Source organism: Megalobrama amblycephala, linkage group LG23, assembly GCF_018812025.1.
Source record: "Megalobrama amblycephala isolate DHTTF-2021 linkage group LG23, ASM1881202v1, whole genome shotgun sequence".
Taxonomy (NCBI): Eukaryota; Metazoa; Chordata; class Actinopteri; order Cypriniformes; family Xenocyprididae; genus Megalobrama; species Megalobrama amblycephala.
This window is the reverse complement of record NC_063066.1, coordinates 13,103,013-13,126,468: the sequence shown is the minus strand read 5'-3', so window position 1 is coordinate 13,126,468 and position 23,456 is coordinate 13,103,013. Positions and strand designations below refer to the sequence as shown.

At 36.7% G+C, this 23,456-nt stretch overlaps 1 protein-coding gene across 8 annotated transcripts in view; it reads right to left on the bottom strand.

The window, feature by feature from the left end:
• The window catches only part of pcdh1b (protocadherin 1b), a 183,484-nt gene that overhangs the window by 44,004 nt on the left and 116,024 nt on the right, over window positions 1-23,456 (bottom strand). The window contains exon 5 of one of the 8 annotated variants that reach the window (XM_048176185.1): window positions 16,577-16,982. The exons of 6 other annotated variants lie outside the window; for them this stretch is intronic. In XM_048176185.1, the coding sequence (XP_048032142.1) occupies window positions 16,936-16,982 (47 nt within the window). In that variant the 3' untranslated portion in view covers window positions 16,577-16,935. Of the gene's footprint in view, window positions 1-16,576; window positions 16,983-22,170; window positions 22,440-23,456 lie in introns of those variants that run through there. One more of the 8 variants, XM_048176183.1, reaches the window with a different exon arrangement.

Sequence of the window (23,456 nt, the reverse complement as noted above, 5' to 3'; positions counted from 1 at the left end):
GTGGCCAATTCATATGAATTTATAAGATCTTACACCCCACTGACGGTTAGGGTTAGGTGTAGACCTTACTGCATACTCAAACTTTTTTGTTAAAATCACTGTACAAAAGAAATTACTTTTTTTCATAGTGATCATACAAACACCATAAGTTCTATGTAGCAGAAAATCACATGATTAACACATGATATGTAATAGTTACATCACTGCTAAGTTATCCTGATATTATGTTTGTCAAAGCAGATAGTATTCCTTGCCGTTTATGTTCTTTTAATTTGTCCACACATTTTATAACCTAGATATTTTTGAAAAATTAACTTTACTAAAATTTACTCACCCACATGTCATCCAAGATGTTAATGTCTTACTTTCTTCAGTCAAAAAGAAATTAAGGTTTCTGAGGAAAACATTTCAGGCTTTTTCTCCATATAGTGGACTTCAGTGGGGTACAACGGGTACAGCTTCAAAGTGCTCTACACGATCACAGATGAGGAATAAGGATTTTATCTAGCGAAACGATCATTTTCTAAAAATAATTCTAATTCTAAAAATAAAAATGTATATACTTTTAACAACAAATGCTCGTCTTGCACTGCTCCGCGATCCGCCACACATGACGTAATCATGTTAGAAAGTTCATGCGTGACGTAGCCGGAAGTACCGCGGTAGGACGAAAAACTCCATCTCATTCACTACAAAATCGTCCGACATCGTTGTTTTACCTTTTTTTTTGTAAAGGACATTTGGCATAGTCTTTACACATTCGCTTTGTAGACACTGGATCTGTATTTTCACCTACGTAATGCGTGACCTTTCTTATTTGATTAGATTGCAGAGTGGTTAAAATGTATATAATTTTTTTTTTTAGAAAATGACCGATCGTTCACTGAAGTCCACTATATGGTGAAAAATCCTGGAATGTTTTCCTCAAAAACCTTAATTTCTTTTCTAATGAAGAAAGAAAGACATGAGCATCTTGGATGACATGGGGGTGAGTAAATTATCAGGAAATTTTAATTCAGAAGTGAACTAATCCTTAAATACAGTAATCTATGATTGGCCAATGACACTGTACAGCTACGAAATAGCTTTATATAAATATAGATATAAAAATTTGTAAGAAAAAAGATTGCATAATGTAGCACACTACATAGTGTCAGTATTTTCTTGCACGGGCACTGCAGAACTGAAAACTCGCAGGCAATAGTGTAAGTACAGTGCAAATGGCCATAACAAATGTTAAGTTAAGATAAGCATTACACAGTACAGTGTTTGACATTGAGCTAATGGTAAGCTTAAAGATACAGTTTGGAAGAACCAGATCTTCACTTTTTAAAGTGATACTGTAACTCAAGCATATAATATTCGATTAGGGCTGTGCATTTTTTGCATGTTAGTGTATGCGCATATGTGTATGCTCACATTACAAACCTAAAATACTTAACTATTTATACATATTTCACATTCCATAGACAGAGTAAGACCACACACTCACTTCCTCCATCTCTCTCTCTCTCTCTCACACATACACATTAACAAACACTTCTACAAAGAAACATACAGCATTCAGAAGAAGGGACATCGCCCAAGGTGAAAAATGGCTTAAAAACAGCACTGATCCTAAGGAGAAAAAACACAAATCAATAGCCACAGATGGTCTTACATCAGAATCAAATATCTTAAGATTCTGTCTCAACCTTTTTCTCTCAACCCTTTAAGAGCCCTGAGCTACAGAGCTGAGACAGCGACGACGGGACACACACATAAACACACTTTCTCTAACACCAAATATTGTTGGAATGCTGGACAAATGTTTGGTGAATAACTTAAGTTTAAATATATACACACTTCATGATTAGCAAAGTGAGATCTATTGAAAAGCTCAATGGACCTTGCTTGATTCTGATTGGCTGAAGACTCTGGAAGGCTAAGCAAGCCTTCAGCTTCACAGTGACATATGAAACCCCACAACCTGCAAATCAACCCTACCTCAGGAAATGCTAAAACCTCAGCGAAAAATACGCTCAGTGTGTAGCGTGGGTGTGCGTGGGAGTGTGTGTGTGTCCCTATCTCAGGGAATAAGAGCTGGGAGATATTCCAGGAAGTTTTTCTGCTCAGCCGGCACAGTTGCTCAATAAAAGCTCCTGTGTGCGTAAGCCGCTTGTACCGCAGAGCATATTTTAATGAGCTCTATCCCTCTCTCCCTGACTGTTGCATGCTGGGATTACCTTTCGGGGTCACGTCCATTCTAATCCCATCAGCGCAACATGGCTCAAAAACCAACAAGCCACTGCTGACCTCCACAGGTAGACCTTATGCTACAAACCCCTGACTATGTTCCTCACCTACTTTTTAAGCATTCATCAGGTAGATGAGAGGAGAACTTGGAATGACTGAACTCAAATCAATGTTCCTAACCTGAGAAACCAGGTTTAGATTGTTTTGATGGAGATCGACTTTACTGAGGTTATTTCAAGAAGCTTGCGATCCTATAGTGCATTGCAGCAGGTGAAAGTAGCACACGTGCATGCATTATAGATGTAAACTGGGATTGCTTGATACAAGACAGAGGAGAACGAGAGAGTGAAGTAGTGAGCTATGATGGATTGCAGAGAGGAAGCAGTGGTTCAAAATTCTTTACCATAAAGAATAGATAAAGCTAACAGGAAGGAAATAAATACACGGAAATACAGTGCTTTTTTAAGATGCATAGATTAAAGTGTGATAATAAGCATGAATAACAGCTTCACAGTGAAGCAAAATGAAATCACACACACATACATACAAACACATACACACACAGGTTGGGTTTCCATGGTTTATTGGGACTTTCCATAGACATAATGATTTTTATACTGTACAAACTGTATATTCTATCCCCTAACCAGGGAATACCAAGTACACACACACAACTATCTCTCACTACTCTACACCCTTTGACAGACAGGTGTGTTCTGTCATACACTCACCTATCACTTCATCCCTCTCTTGGTCCTTCAGTTTCACACAATGTAAAAAAAAAAAAAGCCAAAAAAAAAAAAAGCCCTCAATGATTTGGACCAATTAAAATGAGCACTCATCCATCCATCCATGTAATATATGTCCCAGAAGTAGCAGAGAATGCATATTTGAGCTTGTTTTATGCATGTGTTTCATGCACAATATAAACCTACTGATTCATCTATTCAGTCTGATACACAGGTATTTCCCATCATTAGTTAAAAAGTGAGCAGTGCATTTCTGAGGATTAATCTCAATTTTATGCACCATAAAGTGTAAAAAACATTGTCTCCAGAACAATACTGCATAAACTTATTGAAATGGCTGCTTATCCGTCTGTCCATCCATTCATTGTCTATTCCATTCAGTCTCTTTTCTACCTAAAAAGTAAGTGATACATTTTTAATGTGTTAATCTATGTTTCATGCACTGTAAATCCTAAAAAAAAACTGCTTCTATGACAATGTAAATCTAATTAACTTTCCTATTTAAATTTTTTTAAAATTGAGCAGTATGTTTTTGATTGTTAATTGAAATGTCCATTCAAAGAGTAAGAAATCTTATCAGTAGCTGAATAGTGAGCACAGCAGCGTATTTTTAAATGTGCTTATCTCAGTTCAGATCAGATGTTTGTTTTTTTTTCCAGTGTTTAACATCCACTAGTTTTTATGTCATGTTTAAACCTGTTTCATCTGCCAGATACACTGTCTTCTTATCTGAAAGTGCAAAACTATTTCCTTTCATTGCAGTGATGCTTACTCTCAATGCAGTTACCTCTTTTAGTTACTTTTACTCACATACACACCAAGCAGCAAGCACTAATCAATGCAGAGAGGGGAAAACGAGGAAAACAGCACAAAGTCAAGCTGAGTAGGCTAATAATACTGACACTCCAGTGCAAACTGTAAATCAACATTAAATCAATGCTTAATCAATGTGTTCTTCCCCCTTATCATCAACCTCTCAATGAATTACTAAAGTCTAGCTCCAGATAAATGCTGACCCCACGAGCCTTCCCTCTCACTAAGCTCGCAGCAGAGGGTCTCTGGTTTAATATAGAAGAGCTTGTTACTGTTGAACCTGCTGCAGTAGTGAATTGTGACTAGGTTAAGCCCAGTTAAAATCCCACTAAGTGCCAAACCCGATGCCAGAGGTCAAACTAAGTGCAGTTTGACCTCAAGATAATACAAAAAAAACTGAAAAAGCGCAGTAAATCAGTATATTAGAATGATTTCTGAAGGAGCTTGTTACTGTTGAACCTGCTAAAGTAGTGGATTGTGAGTAGGTTAAGCCCAGTTAAAATCCAACTAAGTGCCAAACCTGATGCCAGAGGTCAAACTAAGCGCAGTTTGACCTCAAGATAATACTAAAAAAAAAACTGAAAAAGCGCAGTAAATCAGCATATTAGAATGATTTCTGAAGGATCATGTGACATTGAAGACTGGAGTAATGCTGGAAATTCAGCTTTCCCACAGGAATAAATTACATTTGAAAATAAATTAAAACAGCTTTATTAAAAAGTAATATTCATCACAATGATTGTTTTACTGTATTTTTGATCAAATAAATACAGCATGGGTGAGTACAGCATTTAGTTAGACCTACCTAAAAAATAAATAAATAAATAAATAACAACCCTTATTTAACCCATAAGTGCATGCCTCGGGTCTTTAGTGACCCAGGACGTCATTCATTACCCTCCTCTTCATTCATTTTTTTTGTTATACATCAACCTTCTTAGTAGTTCCTAATCAATTCATTATAAACAATATAATAAGAAAAACATAATAAACTTATAAAAGAATGCCTGTTTTTCCATTATTTTTTTGGTAAAAATTGTATAGGGTCGCTAACGACCCAAGATGTGTAACAGTGCAAGTATATTTTTTTCTGCACAACAATAATTGAAACTTTGATGACTGAATAAGTGCAATTCACCTTTATTCTACAAGGTGGCAATGTCTGATACACAATGATGAAGTGACGTTTCACTCAGTTACCTCAGGCAGAAAACGAAAGAATAGGAAGTATCATCAGCAAAACTTGAAATGCGTCAGTGATCTGCTGCAGATAGATCAAGCACTGAACACAAATATTAATGTCAATGTCACTTTATGGTGGATCTGTTAAAGAAGCTGTCAGCGATCAAAATACTGATTTTGAAGATGTTTAAAATGATAGTTTTGAGAATATGTTTGAGATTGTGAATATGAGCCAAGTGTTGAATGTACTGGGGAATGAGCTCTGACGAGGACAGTGATGATGGCATAAAACATCTGCTCAAACTGAACCCTTCCAACCAACAAAATATGCTTTATTTTATTCTTCTGTAATTGTTACTCTAATATCAGGAGAGTTTTATATTCGCAACAGGTGGAGATCCATCCGTGTTAGATAAAGATCTGGGTCACTAAAGACCTGAATATGTAATAATGATCGGTGAAACATTCATGCTTTTAAGGGTTAATTTGTGAATTTGTTGTTTATTTGTGCTATTGCTTAAAATTTGGTGAAAAGATTCTTAGCATTGAGTCACAGATTGAGATGTACTTGCAGCCCCCCCCAGAGCTATCTGCAAATATCGTATCACTGGCTATGCCTGATTTACACCCCGAATATATAGCCTAACTCTATGTAATTAAACTTTAGACAAAACAATGATGGTTTTTGAATGAATTAGCAATAAGACTTTCAATTTAAGCTTAATGAATAAACTCATTAAAATAATTTTGCAAAACTGAGTCGAAAACAGAACAGCTGCATTTCATAAGTCTTTTTGAACACTATTTAAACATAGCTAATGTGTCACACTACTGAGGAATATAGTGAAATGAATTTAATTAGTAGTTGTAGTTAGTTACTTCCTAACTCTGGTGTGTAAACTGATGCCATTTATCTGAGTCAAAAAAAGAAAGGGGGAAAAAAAGAAGAAAAAAAAAAAAACTTTATTATAACTTTAGCATTATTATCTGCGATGAGCCAGGACAGGAGTAATATCCCTGCTAGAGAGAATTCATAGGTCTTCATGTCGACTGAAAGATGAGAAACTTAAAAGCAGGAAAACTGAGGGTATAGCGGTGGAACACATTCTCAGTCCTACACAGGAAATTGATTCTGGCCCCAGCGGTCACAAGGACCTTGTGTGAGAAGTGTGTGATTGCTGGCGTGTGTATGTATTTTGGCAGTGGGCTGGTCAAACAGTCAAGCTTCGGACATGATAAAGCCAGATCTCTGTGGAACGCAACAACAGCAGGCTGCATCAATAACACGATAAGAGAGGATCGCTTACAAATACAAATACTAGAAGGCGAGCACATTCACACAAACACATCATGGAAAACATTGGATGAGTTCTTCTTTCACTTCAATTAAATGCATCATCACCCCATCATTCACAGGGACTTTGACTTAACAAGTGCCTGATGTGCAGGAATTCATTGACCAAAGAGCCACTTATATAAGGGCATTTCATTGTGCACTTTTGGCCCTGTGGACTTTTAGAACACTTTTTATACTCTTACTAGATTATGTATGCTAACAGCTGTGCATTCTCACCCAAGACATGTTTTGAAACAACATAAACATTTTCACTAAAATGTCATTTCCATCACAACTTATATTATCTATTGTGTTCGGTAACAATCTGTAGTGGAAATAACTTTGTTCATTCATTCGTTCATTTGTTTGGACAACTTAGTTCTGCTAATCTCTCTATACAACCCAATCTCACGGCAATTTGTACGTATTTTACGAGGTGGCTAATTCGTATGACCTCACTTGTACGAATTAGTACGTTTTTTGCTAAATCGTATGTATTTTACGAGTTGCCAAATTCGTATGAATTCGTACGAATGACCTTCCCCTAACCCTGCCTCTAAACCTACCCGTTACTGGGGTTTAGACAAATCGTATGAATTCGTACAAGTAAGGTTGTACGAATTCGTACAAATTAGCAACCTAGTAAAATACTTACGAATTGGTCATGAGATAGTGTTGCTCTATATTAATACAACTTCTAATTACAATTTTAGATTTCTGAAATAGACAGAATTAAATAATATTTCCACACATTCTGCACAAAATCATTGCTGGATTGGACACAATAAAATACATTTTTAAATACTTTAAATACTTCATTAAATACTTTAATAAATTTTTTTACTGAACTTTACAAATCACGTTTCATACTTCATCTCAAGCATGCTCTTTTCCTTAACTAAGTAACTAAGCACATTCACTTTTAACAAAAATGTTGGCTGTGATAGAAATGATGCCACAACTAAAGGACATAATTTATTTTTCATAAAATTACTATAAAGTATTACTATTAAAATAAACATGTTAACATTAAAAGTCTAGTAAGGAAACATGAAGGCCATACATTCGATTTCCAGAAAATGTTTGTGCTGATTAAATGTTCCTGAGTGGAATGTAAGTCATCTGCTAAATGCACAAAATGCAAATGAATGCAAATGCATGATAAAAAAGTTTTAATATGGCCTTCATATAGCAAAAAAAAAAAAAAAAAAGGAGTTTAATCTGTTTTAATAAAAATTTGCCTGGTCTCCATTCCTCCAAAATGTGGCTTTTATAACAAAACAGCACAATGAGAATATCCTGAGAATATTCAAAGATTGCACAGGCAGAAACAAAAACGCATCTATTTCGGCACTGTTTTGCATCACTACTTTAGCTTTTCCGATGACAATTAGCCTCCCGTTTAGAGACTTAAAAACATCATCCCACATTTAATCAACTGTCTCATTCATTTCCGATTCTAGAACACAGACAGCATGAGTCCAAAAGCTAGCTAATTTAACTACTAATCTGCTGATTAACACAAAGTTGTATTAACTGTAATGTAAATGATAGGGTGAGACTTTTTAGGACTCAGCGTGTAGGGGAAACACCTCTAGTCCACTTCAAGATGAAGTGAGAGAGGGTAATTTGATTAAGGGAAACACACTTCTGCACGTGTTAAGTCTTTCTACTGGAGACTTAAAGCAGTATTCAATTACCTGCTCAATCAAGCCCAATTTACTGCTAGAGTGGAAGGAAAACATACAGACTGTAGTGGGACTGAACCTCACTTTTTTACAGAGCGAACACACACACACAGAGAGTCAGGCTTCACACCAAGAGTCAGTATTGATCTTGAATCTATAGTACCTGGGTGAGGTGAGGTGACATGGGTTCAAAAGCAAAAGAGCTCTTCATATCTGGAAACAGCTTACTGCCTACTGAGACACTACGGCATTAAGTATAGACAGCATGAGCCAGTCTATGAGTACACCTATCATTACTGGTGTATGTGTGAGACACTTGGTTAGGTAAGTGGGCAGCAAAGCTTCAGGCACACCCCCGCAGCTCAATCCCCCACCCACCAGGCCCCGTTTCTATGACAACGCTAGCAGAGAGCCCCAGCAGGACAGGAGATAAACAAGAAGCCATATCCCTACCACTGGGATGGAAGGTGTGCGCGCTTGTGCGTGTCAGACCAGTCCTTTGAGATCCACCTAGCTGGCTTTATCCTCTGAAGTTGATGGACAACAACAACAATATCCTTTAGATTAGAAGCAGCCGTCAGTCCCTCGGGAAACAGCAGACCTGGCAACAGTGGCAAGCGCGGCAGCGGCTAACTCCCTAAGCTCCTCTCTGAACTGGCAATGGCTGTGGTCACTAATTCCCCACACTGGCCACGAACCTGGCAACAGCAGCTAACTCAGTGGACTAGACACAGAGGTGACGATTGCAAGTAGAAGCTAACTCCCTGAGCAAGGTGTAAAGCTAGCAAAAAAGCCCTAGGGATGACAAATATAAAGTAGAAAACTGGCCCTGAGGGATGAACTGTTACAAACACAAACTCTGCAAATTTCAGCCGTGGACACTTAGAGCTTGCTAAGTGTCAATCCATAGATTTCAAATTCTGTGAAATGTGAAAGCTCCTCAGAATTTGATTCCAATAACTATGAATTGAGGTATAAATGTATAGAAAAAGAAATACAAGACATAATTGTGGGATATACAGTACTATAATGTCACAATTACACTACTGTGAGAATATACCGGTACTTATGAGATATGAAGTCACAATTGCGAGACAAAGTCATAATTGTGATAAATAAAGCCAAACTGTAAAATAGAAAATTGCATTTTGAGATATAAAGTCATAATTTTGAGATATTAAGTCACCGTTGTGAGATATGAAATCATATTGTGGGATATAATGTAAATAGTGAAATATAAAGTCACAGATGCGAGAAATAAAGTCAAATGTGAGACATAAAGTCATATTGTGAAGTATAATCACAATTGTGAGATACGAAATCATATTTTGGGTATAATGTAAGAAATTAAACATAAAGTTGCAATTGCGAGATATAAAGCCATAACTGTGATAAATACATTCAAACCGGGAAATATAAAATTGGATTGTGAGATATAAAGTAAGAATTGTAAGGTATTAAGTCACAGTTCTGAGATATGAAATCATATTGTGGGATTTAATGTCACAACTGAAATATAAAGTCACAGATGTGAGATATAAAGTCATATTGTGGCAAATAAAGTCACAATTGTGAGATATGAAATCATATTTTGTGATATAATATCATAAGTGAAATGTAGCCACAATCGTGAGATACTAATAGTCATATTGCGAGATATTACGTCACAATTCTGAGATATAAAGTCATAATTGTGTGATATAAAGTTACATTACAAAATAAAAGTCATTGTTATAATTGCATTGTACTTATGAAATATGAAGTCGCAATTGCGAGATATAAAGTAAATACAGCCAAACTGTAAAATATAAAATTGCATTTTGAGATATAAAGTCATAATTTTGAGATATTAAGTCACAATTGTGAGATATGAAGTCACATTACAAAATTCATTGTTATAATTGCAGATTGCGGTATATATATATATATATATATATATATATATATATATATATATATATATGTGTGTGTGTGTGAGCAATATCACACGAGTAGCCATGCGATATGGCTGTATATCAGCACGGCTGTGATGATATACAGCCATATCGCACGGCTACGAGTGTGATATTGCGTTTATTCAACAGTTCAACGGCACAAGTGTGTAAATAAATAAGAAGAACAACGAAGTGTCTTTAAAACCCTCTTTTGTGCAGCACTACTTCCTTCCGCCACGGATTCAAATCTCAAGTTGACAGTTGGACCAAGCCTCCGTTACTAACTCTAAAACGTCACTTCAGAACTAGTAACGAAGGAACGTTTCAAATCTCAAGCTGACAGTTGGACCAAGCCTCCGTTACTAATTCTAAAACGTCACTTTAGAACTAGTAACGAAGGAACGTAGAGTCACTTCATTGAATTTTGTACAGTATTAGAGAGAGAGCGAGAGAGAGAGAGAGAGAGAGAGAGAGAGAGAGAGAGAGAGATCGCCTGAGAGTAGGCTATTACCTGTCTGATAATTACCAAAATGCCAAAAAAACAAACAAAAAACAATAATTAAATGCTACACCTTGTAGCCTATCTCTATATTTCCTAATTTTTCTTTTATCATAAAAAAAAAATAAAATAAAAAAAAAAATCAATGATATAGGTCACCCTTTACGCTTGTATGTGGGTTTTTACAAATATTTAACGAATGAAAAGGATTTTAAAGAGCTTGTGCCAAAACCTCGTAACTCCATTTGATCTTCAAACTGTCAGTCAAACCTCAAAAATCCGCCTCACCTCGTGAATGAAGTGCGCACACAGTTTGGACATCTCGTCTATGCAATGCAAAGGTAAATAAAGATCTGATGTTTGGAAAAAAAAAAAAAAAAATTGTAAAGCGTTTTCTTTACTCAAAACAACACTATGTCTATAAAGGGTATGTATTTAAAGGGAGCAAGAAGAGGAAGCGGAGAAGAGTCTTCGTCTGATATGTCCCATCTAGTTGTAGCCAATATGCTATATGCTATATAAATGATAAGGTAATTATTATCAAATTAAACAGCACAATTCGACTTGCTCTGGAACAAATAATAGATTAATAAGACCAAAGATTGCCCGTTTAATGTACTCAAATTGAATTATGTCTCGTGTTTAACCACTATAAGAGCCAGCGGTAAGTCTATGAAGCACTGGCCGAGATGACGCTGTTCTCGGCGGTTACACAAGCACTGAACGCCGGCTGAAGCTCTGGAGCTCGCATCTCCGAAAACGTCAAAACAAATTGTAAAATAGGCGCTATTATTAAATATAAGTCACATAATTCAGGTCTAAACAACTACATTCACGCCTAAAAAACTATTAAAACTACAGTTCGTGGTACAACAAGTAGTATTTGTAAAAATTACGGTTGATTTGATCGGCCGCCATGACGGTCACTTCAAGCGAAGTGATACAAACGGTGAAAAGGTAGAAGGAGTGCTGTTATCACTGAAATATCGCATGGCTATCAGCCAATCAGATTCGAGAACCAGACAGAACTGTTGTGTGTATATATATATATATATATATATATATATATATATATATATATATATATATACACACACACACACATATATATATATATATATATATATACACACACACACACACACATACACATATATATATATATATATATATATATATATATATATATATATATATATATATGTGTCTACTCTGAGGCGAAAACAGGCTTCCATAAATAACCTCAGCATGTGTGAGAGAGGGGAAAAAATCCACTGTATTCTTTCACTGTGAGAATTTCTCAGATCCTGCGAAACTAATAAATAATTCATACCTCGTATTTGGTTAATCAAACAAATTAGATAAAAGGACTTCTATTTTCCAATTCAAACACAGGGAAAGAGGAACATTTAAAATTTCTGTTCCTATGTGAGCCAGGACGGTACATTTGCCACACAATCATAATCCATACACTACTTATCCAGTTACATCCAGAGACCTTCACATACTCATCTCAAATTCCTTCATTCGGACTGCCGGAACTCAAAATCCGGAGAGCCTTTTAAAGGTCCAGTCCCCTATATTGAAGCCACAATGCTTCTGGTTACTTAAGCTAGGCCACAGATACACAATACTACGATTTCCCTGATCAAATATGATTACGGCAGTTATTCTCTCGGTGGGGAAGCCTGCCATCAGCTTCTAAACTGGAATGACAGAATGGCACGGAAGCAGGGAGGAAAGGAGGCGAGTGTGGTTACAGGTCTGCGGAAGGGAGAAAGAGTATATGAGGTTGGAAAGTGAGAGAGAGAGACATAAAGGCCACAGTAAAATCAATGCATGCAGAGAATGGAGAGATAATTAAGGAAGGAAAGAAGAGAACGGGAGAAAGAAAGAGTGAATTCAATCCGTCCTTACATGACTCCACATCACATTCGCTAATTAGATGAGTTACATCTTAATGTCAGTAACCATTAAACACAATGGCAGTGTTCCCAGAATCCTTTGCTATTAACAACCCCACCATCCACCCCATCTAGTTATCTGGGATTGTGAATTGTATAGCCTGTGTTTTGTCATTGTCGATAAAGGCATAGCATGGGATGTTAGTGATGTCCTGCTCACTGACTCAGAGGTGTGTGAGTGTGTGTGTGTGTGTGTGTGTGTGGGTTTGGCAGGCCCTTTGTAGGCTGTGTGCTCAATTACATGCTGACATAACAGGGATGTACAATTACTGCGTGACACTGCGTTCACTGTACTGCACCTGTCAGACAGCCTGGCAAGGTACGACCCAGGGATCCTTAGATGATGAAGAGGTAGGGGTGGTCGCACACACACACACACACATACACACACGCGCACACACACACACACACACACACACACACACACACACACACACACATTGCTTGTACATACTCCAATGCCTTTTATACTTCCACATTCACAGTCCCATTTTCCACGGCCACCTCTCCCTCCCTCTCTTTCCCTGTCGTTCTCTCGTTGCAGGAGAACTGCAGTGCTCAGCACTCTAGTCATTGTTGTGATTCAGTACTGGAGCTCATGTCTGCCAGCTCTGCTCCAATTTACAACAGCGGCCCACAATGCACTGCTCTGGGCAAAGCAAGAATACAACCACACCTCTCTCTCTCCTCTCAGGACTCAATCTCTCGCTCACTACCGTAGAGCAGCAGACCACCATCAAATAAGCACAAATAAACAAGCTGAACTCCTGAAGTAAACCCCTCAATGAATCTTCTCTCGCTGTCTCCTTCTTCTCCTCACTCTCTATATCAGTCCCTTACCCATGAGCAGCACACATCTCTGGCTTTTTTTTTTTTTCTTTTTTTTTCTTTTCTTTTTTTTTTGCAGCTCCAAATGGAATTGTTAAAATCGTGACTGTTATTTATTTTTTCCTGCCTCAAACTCATGCAACTGATTAAGCTAATGCTGCTAATATGGGTGACTCAAATTAACAAAGTAATGGTAGAAGATGTTTTAACGTCTTTCCCAGAGGTGGGTAGTAACGAAGTACATTTACTTCGTTACATTTACTTGAGTAGTTTTTTGGAAAATTTGTACTTTTTAGAGTAGATTAAAATGTGGGTACTTTTACTTTAACTTGAGTAAATTTGTAATGAAAAATCTGTACTTTTACTTCGCTACAATGGGCAACGTTCATCTCGTTACTTTATTTTAATTCAATACTGTAAATGTTAAGAAATGCGTAGTTTATTCCATGCGCGCTGTCTCTTTTTTCATGAACGATGCCCCATTCACAAATGAATCACTCTTTTGAGTCGATTCTGTTCAAAGACTTGATCAAACAAGTTGGTAAAGCTGTCTAAATTGATTCGCGAATCAGTTTGAATGATTTGTTCAGTTCCTGCACGCGCTGAATCGTTTGAAGCGGTTCTCACTCGGAGCGGATGAAGTGGCAGTGGACCTACAGTCAATTAAAAGCAAATCTGCAAATGCATACAGTTGTCTGCCAGCGATGAAGATCTTTATTAGTTGAGCTGCGTATGCTGTCTGTGAACAATTCCACAGGTAGGCCTATCGATTTCATTTGATTTTACTTCATGATACAGCCGAGCCAATAGCCGACATTTTACAACCAAACAGATTATTACGTCACTATAACAAAAGTATGTAGTATTTGTTTACCGTTTTTATGGGCATATATCTTAATTTATACATTAATTTATACATATACTATTGCGCAATGGCGGCGCCAGCGACCTGTTCGTCTTGAAAATGAACGCTTTGCGTTGACACAGTTAAGCAGTTTACACGCGCCTGCTGAAATATACATTTGATTACATTTTGGAGAACAGACCGAAGAAGATCCGTCAATGTGTATTTGATCATTGTTTGTGTCAAGTTCAGATATGAGCGCGAGCACATGTAAAGAGTTTTCTCTCTTCTTTAAAATGTAACGTTAGCTGTATACGTTATTAATATAGTAACGATACATTCGGGTTACAGATGCTAGAAATAATGCTTGTCTCTTCTGTTTGTTTGTTGCAAAGATATCTAATTATGATAATAAATTAAATATCTATTTAAATAATAAACATTAAATAATAACATGCTATTGTGTGTGTGTGTGTGTGTGTGTGTGTGTATATATATATATATAATAAAAGTAACTAGTAACAAGCTACTTGAGTAAGATTTTTATTGGATACTTTTTTACTCTTACTCAAGTAACTATTAGGATTATTACTTTCACTTTTACTTTGAGTAAATATTTCTATAAGTACTTGTACTTTTACTTGAGTACAGTTTTTGGATACTCTACCCACCTCTGGTCTTTCCAAGTTTTAACGTTGGAAAAGGTGACTTTTTAAAATGTTAAAATCTTTATTGAAAGTCTGGTCACTACCAGTAAGCTGAATAATCTATAGGCCAATAACCTACACTCTAAAAAATAAAGTTTATTTATGGGCATCTATGGTTCCATGAAGAACCTTTAACATCCATGGAACCTTTCCATTGCACAAAAAAAAAAAAAATAAATAAATAAAAAAAATAAAATAAAATAATAAAATTTGGCATCATGTTATTATAAATGTAAAGTATAAAACAATTTGAAGTGTTTTTTAAATTATGAATTCACCCCAAAACGAACATTCTTTTATCATTTACACCATGTCGTTCCAAACCTGTATGACTTTCTTTGTCATATATGACATAACCAAAATTTTTGATTACCACTGACTTTCACTGTAATTTTGTAGTTATGTTTGGCACAGAGATGACACACTTCAGCTTTAAAAGAAACCTGAAATTACAAAACTTCTAACAAACTGCTGCATAATGGACTGGCATGTATTGTTCATAATTGATAATATCCTGTTCTGCCCCTGCAGTCTTGATGGACTTTTTTTTTTTTTTTTTTTTTTTTTTTTAAAGTAAAAAGCTTGGAGAGCTTTGAGAGTCTCTAGCGAAGGCACTAACAATCTCGTCAACATCCATTGTTAGCTCAGAGAGCAGGGACCAGTACCGTGGCTGTGAGGAGAGAAAGAGAGCAAGGCTCTGTGGGGGAGATCACCCACTTTCCCTACGCGCAAGCCTTTCATCTAGCAGCTATAACAGCACAGCTAATTAAGAAGAACTAAGGAATGTCCAAAACAGACACACGCACACATATGCATGCATCTCTGCCTACTTTTCCTTCCTCATGGGGACAGGAGGATAAATTCAGCATGGTGCACAGCATTACTTTAAAGTGTGTGTGTGTGTGTGTGTGTGTGTGTGTGTGTGTGTGTGTGTGTGTGTGTGTGTGTGTGTGTGTGTGTGTGAACTTGCATAAGACAGAAGGACCCCACAATATCATAAATTCCTCATCTTACTATCTTAGTAGGGTCATTTGGACCCCACAAAGTAGTATAAACAAGGATGTGTGTGTGAGTGTGTGTGTGTGTGTGTGTGTGTGTGTGTGTGTGTGTGTGTGTGTGTGTGTATATATGAGTGAGAGAGTGAGAGAGAGAGAGAGAGAGAGAGAGAGAGAGAGAGAGAGAGAGAGAGAGAGAGAGAGAGAGAGAGAGACCCAGCTGTGGTTCACTGCTGCTCACTTTATTATATAATTTGTGGAGGCATTAGAACTACTTCCCTAGTCCACTGGGCTTTCACAGACATCCCACAATTCCAATTAAGTTGTGTGTGTATGTATGTGCCCATTTCTACCTCAGATAACAAAATATCAAAAGGTAATTCTGAGTTTGAGTTTATCTCATAATTGCAACTTCATATCTCAGAATGACTTTACATCTCACAACTGTGATTTTTCTCATAATTGTGAATTCATCTCTCAAAATGTGACTTTGTTTCACAATTGCAACTTTATTTCTAATAATGTCGACTTCATCTCAAAATGTAACTATATCTCACAATTGTTTTCTACTAAATACAACTTCATATCTTAAAATATGACTTAGTCTTTTACATTGCATTTTTTTCCTCATAATTGTGAACTGATATTTCAAAATGTGATATCTCAAAAGTGCAATTTTTGTCTCATAATTGTGAATTTATATATCATAATGATTAATATCTTATATGAATTTACAATTACAGAATGTGAGGTCAAAATTGTGTTATAAAATCAAAATTGTAAGAAATAGTCTTTATACAATACAACTTTATTTTACTGCGTGTCACAATTGCAACTTCATACTGTATCTCACAATTATAAATTTATAATCCACAATTGTGATGTTACAATGTAACCGTTTCATATTTTAGACCTTACAATTATGATCTTACAATGACCTGTATTTACTTTTAAACTACAGATCAAAAATACAATTTTCTCAGTATAAAACAATAGAAGTCAATGAAAAGTGTCCATAACGACAGAAAAACACAGCTGCATATGTATGTGCGCTCTCCATTGAGGTTGAGCAGGACGAGATGACCCACTGCCTGAATGCATTGTGGTTGCTCATTTTAGTGAAGACCCCAAGCTGCCCCACAAGCGCCTGTCAGAGTGGAGCTATGACTGATAATCACAGTCACACTCATCACAATGAAGGGGAAATGCTAGAGAGAGAGAGAGAGAGAGAGAGAGAGAGAGAGAGAGAGAGAGAAAGAGAGAGTGTTGAGGAAGGGGTCAAGCGCAAAGAGAGAGTTTTAGAAACAATTTTGTGTCACTTTGTATTTAAGAAGAACATCACAATGGGAAAACTAGTGAGTGGGGACAGGAAGTAACAGAAACTGCATGTGTGGGAAACACTTCCAGAACATCCAAGCGCATCTGCTTTTGATTAGCTTACACAAACCCGATGCTGTTCTCTCAGTTCTCTTTCACTATGTTCTCCCATCAATCTTAAGGTTCAACATTCAGGGGGTGTCCACGGGTTAATCCTCCAACGAGACTTTCACAGGCCATTCCGAGAGGAATGAAGAGACAGTGGTAAACACTCAAGCATACTTCCTGACCAAACCATGAATTCTCTTCCTCGTTGTCTATATCCTCTCCAGCCGCTCCCTTAACTCCAGCTTTAGCCTTTTAATTAGGGTTGCCATGGCGCCCTCGGCATATGAACAAAGCATTTTAGCGTTTCAAGAGAAAGTGGCAAGGTGCATATTACTGCCGTCATAAAAGGATCTGATCAATTAGTCATGTTTTGCATCATGGACCAAGATTTCTGTGTTTAGTTTAGTTCATTTTTTTAATTTTTTTATGGTTTGGTGTGGTAGATTAAATAAATATGAGTGGAATTGTGGGCTGAGGGAAGAGTGATTCAGAATCTCTAGTGTCTGCATGATCATTAAAGGAAAGCCGCATAAAGTCTGTAATTAAAGGATGTGCATGACAGACATAATCATAAAAGCATTACCCCAGTCTACACGAATCAAGGTTTGCATTTAATATAAATGTTCCTGACATTATCGCGCAATTCTTTTTAAAGGCTCTTGTTGACACGTATGATGGAGATTGAATACCTCACGGATCATCTAAAATGGTTGCATTTCTGTGTAATTTATGTTTACCGTCGCAAAATCTCTGGCCAAATTGTCAGCGGTAGAAATGCTGTTTATGGATAGTTAGAAGCATTAAAAACAACTCAAATCTCTCTGTTTTTCCCCCCCCTCTATGTGTGTACATCCGGTTCAGTGCATCGGAACGTCAAAACAATTTTCCTGTTTTCCAGCTTAAAGAAGTGGCCTGATTGAATGGTACGGCATAGATTGGATGTTGCCGTTATGGAGATGGCTTGTTTGCTCATTTGAGACGAATGATTGCCTTCATTTCCCCTGATATGGGCGTGATGGCAGGAGAACGGCAGCCTATTTGCTCTCCTAAACGAGGGCGTAATGGACGCTTTGTGCAACGTTAGAGCGCTCCGTGGCTGCCTTTGAGAGGCTCTTGAGAAATGAACCCTGACAACTGCACAGATGTTCAAAAGGCCTTTCTTCTGTTTAGATGCGTAGACCGTTCATTTGTTTTTGTTTGTTTGAGGAAGCCATTACCAGTCGGCTGATACGAACACTAGGTCTGTCTTTAGAGGAGAGATGAGAGACAGAAATTCAAATAGATCCATAACTGCTCATAAATGCTCAGGCAGCATCTCGCTCAGACGAACGACATCAAACCACACGTCTGCCATTCCTGGCTTTTACCGCATAATCACTATCTGCTTTGAGCTCGTCTCATCTTTTCCATCTCGGCTCATTCCGTCAAATTATTCTCCAAAACATTTCACCTCCATCCCCTATTCCTCCGTATCTCTTTCTCTCCATTGTTTCTCCCGCTTTCACCCACTCTTCCCAGAGAAGACCCACAGACCCATCCATTTCTATTAGGCAGGGGAAATGAGCACATTAGGGAAGAGAAGGGGGTGTCGGGCGGAAATGCCCCCCCTTGGGACGCTGAGCTGGGGTAATGGAATTACACTCCATTATCAGACGGAGATGATTCCATTTAGCTGGAGAGGAGCGAGCTACAGCGGAGAGATGGAGTAAGAGAGAGGGATGGAGAGAGGAAGAGCGTGAGTTCAGTCCATTTCGCTTCATCTAAGCTAATCTTAGCTAAACAACAGCCACTGTGTGTTGGCTATCACGCCATTTCTCCAGGGCCAAACTTCTAAGGGCTCACAGAGCTCCAAGGCCTACCAATGCAGCGGTTCTTAAATGGTTTCATTTCAGGACATAGGATTTACATATAATGGTGACTCAAAATGGTACCAAAATGGTTTAAGAATACAAAAGCTACAAAAATATCCTTAATATTTTGTCTAGTTTTATTGGACACACAGTTTTTGACCTGTGTTGTTATTGTTCACTAAAACTAAAAGTAAAACCTTTTTTTTTTTTCTGAAATAAACACAGAAATCTGAAATAAAATATAAATAATTATGTGGAAAACTTAAGCTTATTAAAAAATTTAAATGTTGGAGGAACTGTGTAAGGAAATGACCAAATCTACAACTGAAATAAAAAAAAAAAAAAAAAAAAAAAAAATAAAATAAATAAAAAAATATAAATATTAAAAAACACAAATTACAAAATAATACTAATAATACTAATAATACTTTAAGTAAATAAAATAAAATAAATAAATTAAATATTTAGAAGGAGATAAATTATTAATAAAATATTGTTAATATCTTGAATTAGCTTTTAATTTTATAATTTACTGTATACTCCTTTTCAGTTCCTCATGGAATATAAGCTATAGGTAAAGCTATAGCTGAACTGATATGTTGCTGTTTCAGGGGTAAGGTCGAGCCCATCAGAGTCAACATCTACTTCAGCAAAGATAACCTGCTCCATGTCTTTTACAGCGACTGGATATTTTTTAGACAGTTTTACTAAGTCACACCCCTCTGGATATACTTTGGTTCTTTCTGTTCTCAGAGCAATGAACAGAAAGAATAAAGACAGAAAGTGATTGAAAGTAAGACAAGTCTTTGTCTTGGAAGTGTCTCTGGGAGGCAGCCTGTTCTAACTCCTGTTGGTCTAATGGAAAAGATTTTCTTTGGAATCATGAAAATATATGAGATTTCTCTTTTTATTCTCCACCTCTCTTCCTCGGATTTAAAAAAAAAAGTGTGAAATATGATATATAAATATGATATATTGTTTGACAAGAACATTTGCACAATGCACCATGGTTTAATTAATCTGCAAATATTCTTATAATGAATTATTGAAAGGTGAAGTGTGTCATTTCTATGCCACTAGTGGCACCAAACAGAATTGCATAAAGAAAACAGGTTTCCTAAACCCTCCCCCTGTCTGCCATTGGTCAAACAAGCAAATAGGGTTCCATGTTCGGCTGGTTAACATGCTCCAGTTGGCCCCTGTTAATAGATGCTGTATTTCATTATTCTAAAGTAAATGTTTTGCAAGTGACTAATTGTTATTTATTTAGCCTTCTTAATGCTCTTGAGATGAATCTGTCTTCAGGTATTATAAATTACAGACCTCTTTGTGCTGGTCAAGAAGGTCAAGTGTCGCAGTGTTTACACTATAAGGGGAAATCAACCTACGAATAGCTTATTTATAGTTGTCTCTACATATTAAAGTGGTATTGGAGAAAATATTTCAACATGGAAAAAAACACACACATCTTATTAAATTATTCATGCTCACATCTTTGTGAAGTGACACACTGAAGCTAATTAAATTTGATGTGTGCATTTTTTCAGTGTTAAAATACTTTTTAATGTGCAGAGACAACTATATATAAGCCACTTGTGGGTTGGTTTCCACAAAGAGTGAAATCATTCTTCTTTCGTTTTTTTTTTTCTTTTTTTTTTTAGCATTTTCATTAAAAAATGCTCTTTGGCTGAGAAGTCTGGCATGTGGTGCCTCTCAACCAATGGTGTGAACTCAGGGGCGGGGCTACCTGTTTGCCAAATGGCTGATGAAGGAAGCATTTAGGAAACTTGCTTGGAAACAGTTATTATATTTACAGTTATATTTTACCTTTAAGCATTCTAAAATCTAAAAAAAGTGACAGTAAAGATATTTGTGATTTTCCAAAACATTTCCATTTCAAATAAATGTTGTTCTCCTGAACTTTCTATTCACTAAAGAATCCTGAAAAAATTCCTCAAGGATTCCCCCCAAAATAAATAAATAAATAAATAAAAAATAAAATAATAATAATAATAATAATAAAAATGTTAGGCAGCACAACTGTTTATAACACTGATAAGAAATGTTTCTTAAAGAAACAAATCAACATTTTTGAATGATTTTTGTAGAATTATGTGATGCTGAAGAATCATGTGATGAAAGACTAGATTGCTGAAAATTCAGCTTTGATGTCACAGGAATAAATTACTGTAAATTTGCTGTATTGCTGTATTTCTGATCAAATAAATACAGCCTTGGTGAATATAAGAGACTTCTTTCAAAACCATTAAAAAAAATCCTACCAACTTTTGACTGGTAAAATCATAATTGTGAGATATAAAGGGTAGTGCTGTCATGTCATCTGCTTGGTCATTTCTAATGCAGTAGATCTTAAATATAATTGAATATGAAGTGAGTAACTTCTGTCTTTAGTGGCACCAAACAGAAATGCTAACTGTTTGTTTGAGTGGCTGACTGGGGTGAGTTTGAAACTCCCTGTCCAATAGCAGATGGGGAGTGTTTGAAACTTGTTTGCAATTATTTTCACAGGTCTGTTTGGTGCCACTAGTGGCGCATAAATTACAGTACATACTTCGCCTTTAAGGAAACAGAAGGCAGCGGCTTTATTTCAAGTACCATAAATATCTCACAACATTAGTCCTTGTCTAGCACATTGCCTCATTTCTTATGTTTTGACAATGTTCTTTAAAAAGGCATATGAGCCAAATCACGGGTTGCCAGGCAGACTCATCAAAGCGCGTTTGTGCAAACTCAGTTGCACCGTCACCTTCATGCTTCGCAGTATCATTCCACACCCACCATGCCCTCTTTAACACATTAAATCCATGCATTATCCATAGTGGCTATATGAAGCAGAGCTCATTTGAAGAGCAGTGCTGTATTTATAGACTAGCACTGCTGCGTTGTGCAGCTGCTAAAGTCATTTCGAGCTCTGGGACTATTTATTTTAAGATCCCTGCTCTTTTATTAGCTCTATTGTGTACAGCGATGTAAGGGAGTACAGTAAAACTCTTCCCTCAGCACCGACGATGTCGACCCCAGGAAGCTGGCAGCAATCCATGAAGACAAACCACCACAGCCAGGGTCAACAGGCACAAGTAGAGTCTGTCTACAGTGATAACATACGCAAACACACGCACGCCCATATATACACATCCTAAGGAAATACCAGCAGGCAAACCGGTTAAATATCCCTCCTAACCCCCATTGCACCTGACCTCATTTCTGTATGCACAGAAACACATACTGTCCTTCTTCTCAGCGTGTGTGTGAGGCCGTGGTTGGTGGCACCTGCCACGGGCTTCTGTGTGCAGCTGTGTGTGTACAGATGCCATAAGTGAGACCTGTCTGGGTGACCCTCCCTGCAGACACGACCACACAGTCCTGGAGCTGCAGTAAAAGCAATGATGTGGGAAGACAGCCATGACATTTAGGCCTCAGTCCACCTCACTTTCTTAGTCACACTTCTCTTCTTTTTCTTCCATTCTACTTCCTTCAGCTGATTTTCAGTATTCTCTGTCCATGCATCTTGACCTCTTTCACAGAATATTTCATGTTCAATACAAGTTGAGCCCAAATGACAGCATTTATGGAATACTGATGATTACAATGAATCAATGAATCAAATCAATAAATCAATGAATCAAATGAATCCAATCAATCAAATAAAATAACAAAAATAATAATCATTTTTTTCCCCCTACAGATTTTCCCTTTAAAGCCTGTGTATTATTTCTGCTTTACAGTTTGTCATTTTATTTATTTTTATTTTTTTTATTTTGCATTGTGTTATCATGGTAGGGCAGTTGTAAAATTGGTAATACATTACCATTGGTAAGATTTTTTGATGTTTTTGAAAGAACCTCTTATGCTCACCAAGGCAAGGCTGCAATTATTTGATCAAACATACAGTAAAGCCAGTAATGTTGTGGAGTATTTTTATAATTTAAAATAAGTAAGCTATTTTACTATATTTTAAAATGTAACTTTCTTCCTAAAATGGTGAAGTTGAATATTCAGCAGCCATTACTTTAGTCCAATCATTCAAATATGCTGATATGGTGCTCAAGAAACATTTCTTATTTTCCTCAATGAAACAATTGTGCTGTTTAATAATTCTATAGAAACTGTGAAACATTTTTAATGAATAGAAAGTAAAAATAACAGCATTTATTTGAAATATAAACAATGTAAAAGCCTTTACTGTCACTTTTGATACATTTAAGCATCCTTGCTGAATAAAAATATTAATTTCTTTAAACAAAGGTGATTTTTGTTTTCCACACTAAAATCATACTAACCCTCATATTATAACCCATATTATTGTATTGAACCAAAAATATTCATTTAAGAGAGTGTGTTGTGTGTACACACATACACAGCACTGATTAATTCCACTGAAATTAA